At 65.8% G+C, this 849-nt stretch overlaps 1 protein-coding gene across 1 annotated transcript in view; it reads left to right on the forward strand.

Annotated features, from left to right (window-relative positions):
* Positions 1–849, forward strand: part of MNEG_12818 (hypothetical protein) — a gene marked incomplete at both ends in the record, with an annotated part of 2,387 nt that overhangs the window by 455 nt on the left and 1,083 nt on the right. Inside the window, 2 exons of the mRNA XM_014038710.1 lie at positions 24–143; positions 523–843. Coding sequence (XP_013894164.1) covers positions 24–143; positions 523–843 — 441 coding nt within the window. The remainder of the gene's footprint in view (positions 1–23; positions 144–522; positions 844–849) is intronic.

The following is an 849-nucleotide window of genomic DNA, read 5'->3' on the forward strand; positions in this document are numbered from 1 at the left end:
TGCCTTGCCCCTCCGTCCCACAGGTGCGCATGATGTTGCCAATGTCTGTGCGCTGCAAGACGTGTGGCAACTTCATGTACAAGGGCACCAAGTTCAACACCCTCAAGGAGGACGTGGCGGGGGAGGACTACCTGGGGATACAGGTCAGTGGGACATCCGAGTGTGTGTGTGTGTGTATGTGTGTGTGTGTGTGTGTGTGCGCGTGTGTGCCTGCGTGCGTGCTTCGTGCGTGCGCGTGTGCGCACGCTGCATGCGTGTGTGTGTGTGTGTGGGGGGGGGGGGAGGAGAAAGAAGGCTGAGGGGGCCTTGGCCTTTACATGTGTGAACGCTTGAGGCGGTTTCGAAGCCATAACAATGCGACCCAACGCCCACAGCTGCCCCGAGGCGGGCGGCGGGACGGCGAGATGGGGTCGCGCCCGTGCGGGAGCGGGGGACCCCTCGCATGTACGCGCGGCGCGCGGCTTGCGGCGCTTCACCCCAAACCTGCACCAGTCCAGAACACGCGCCGCCCGCCGCACCCAGGTATTCCGCTTCTACTACCGCTGCACCAAGTGTGCCGCCGAGTTCACTATGAAGACCGACCCCAAGACCGCGGACTACGTGATGGAGCACGGCGCGTCGCGCAACTACGAGCCTTGGCGCGAGGCGGACGCCGCGAAAGCGGACGCGGCGATCCAGAAGGAGGAAGAGGAGCGGGGCAACGCGATGAAGGCGTTGGAGAACCGCACGCTCGAGAGCAAGCGGGAGATGGACCTAATGGATACCCTGGACGAGATGCGGTCGCTGCGCGCGCGCCACGCGGGCGTCACGCCGGAGCAGGCGCTCGCGGCGCTCGCGCGGGAGGTGGGC

The sequence above is a fragment of the Monoraphidium neglectum genome (assembly GCF_000611645.1).
Source record: "Monoraphidium neglectum strain SAG 48.87 unplaced genomic scaffold scaffold03456, whole genome shotgun sequence".
Lineage (NCBI taxonomy): Eukaryota > Viridiplantae > Chlorophyta > Chlorophyceae > Sphaeropleales > Selenastraceae > Monoraphidium > Monoraphidium neglectum.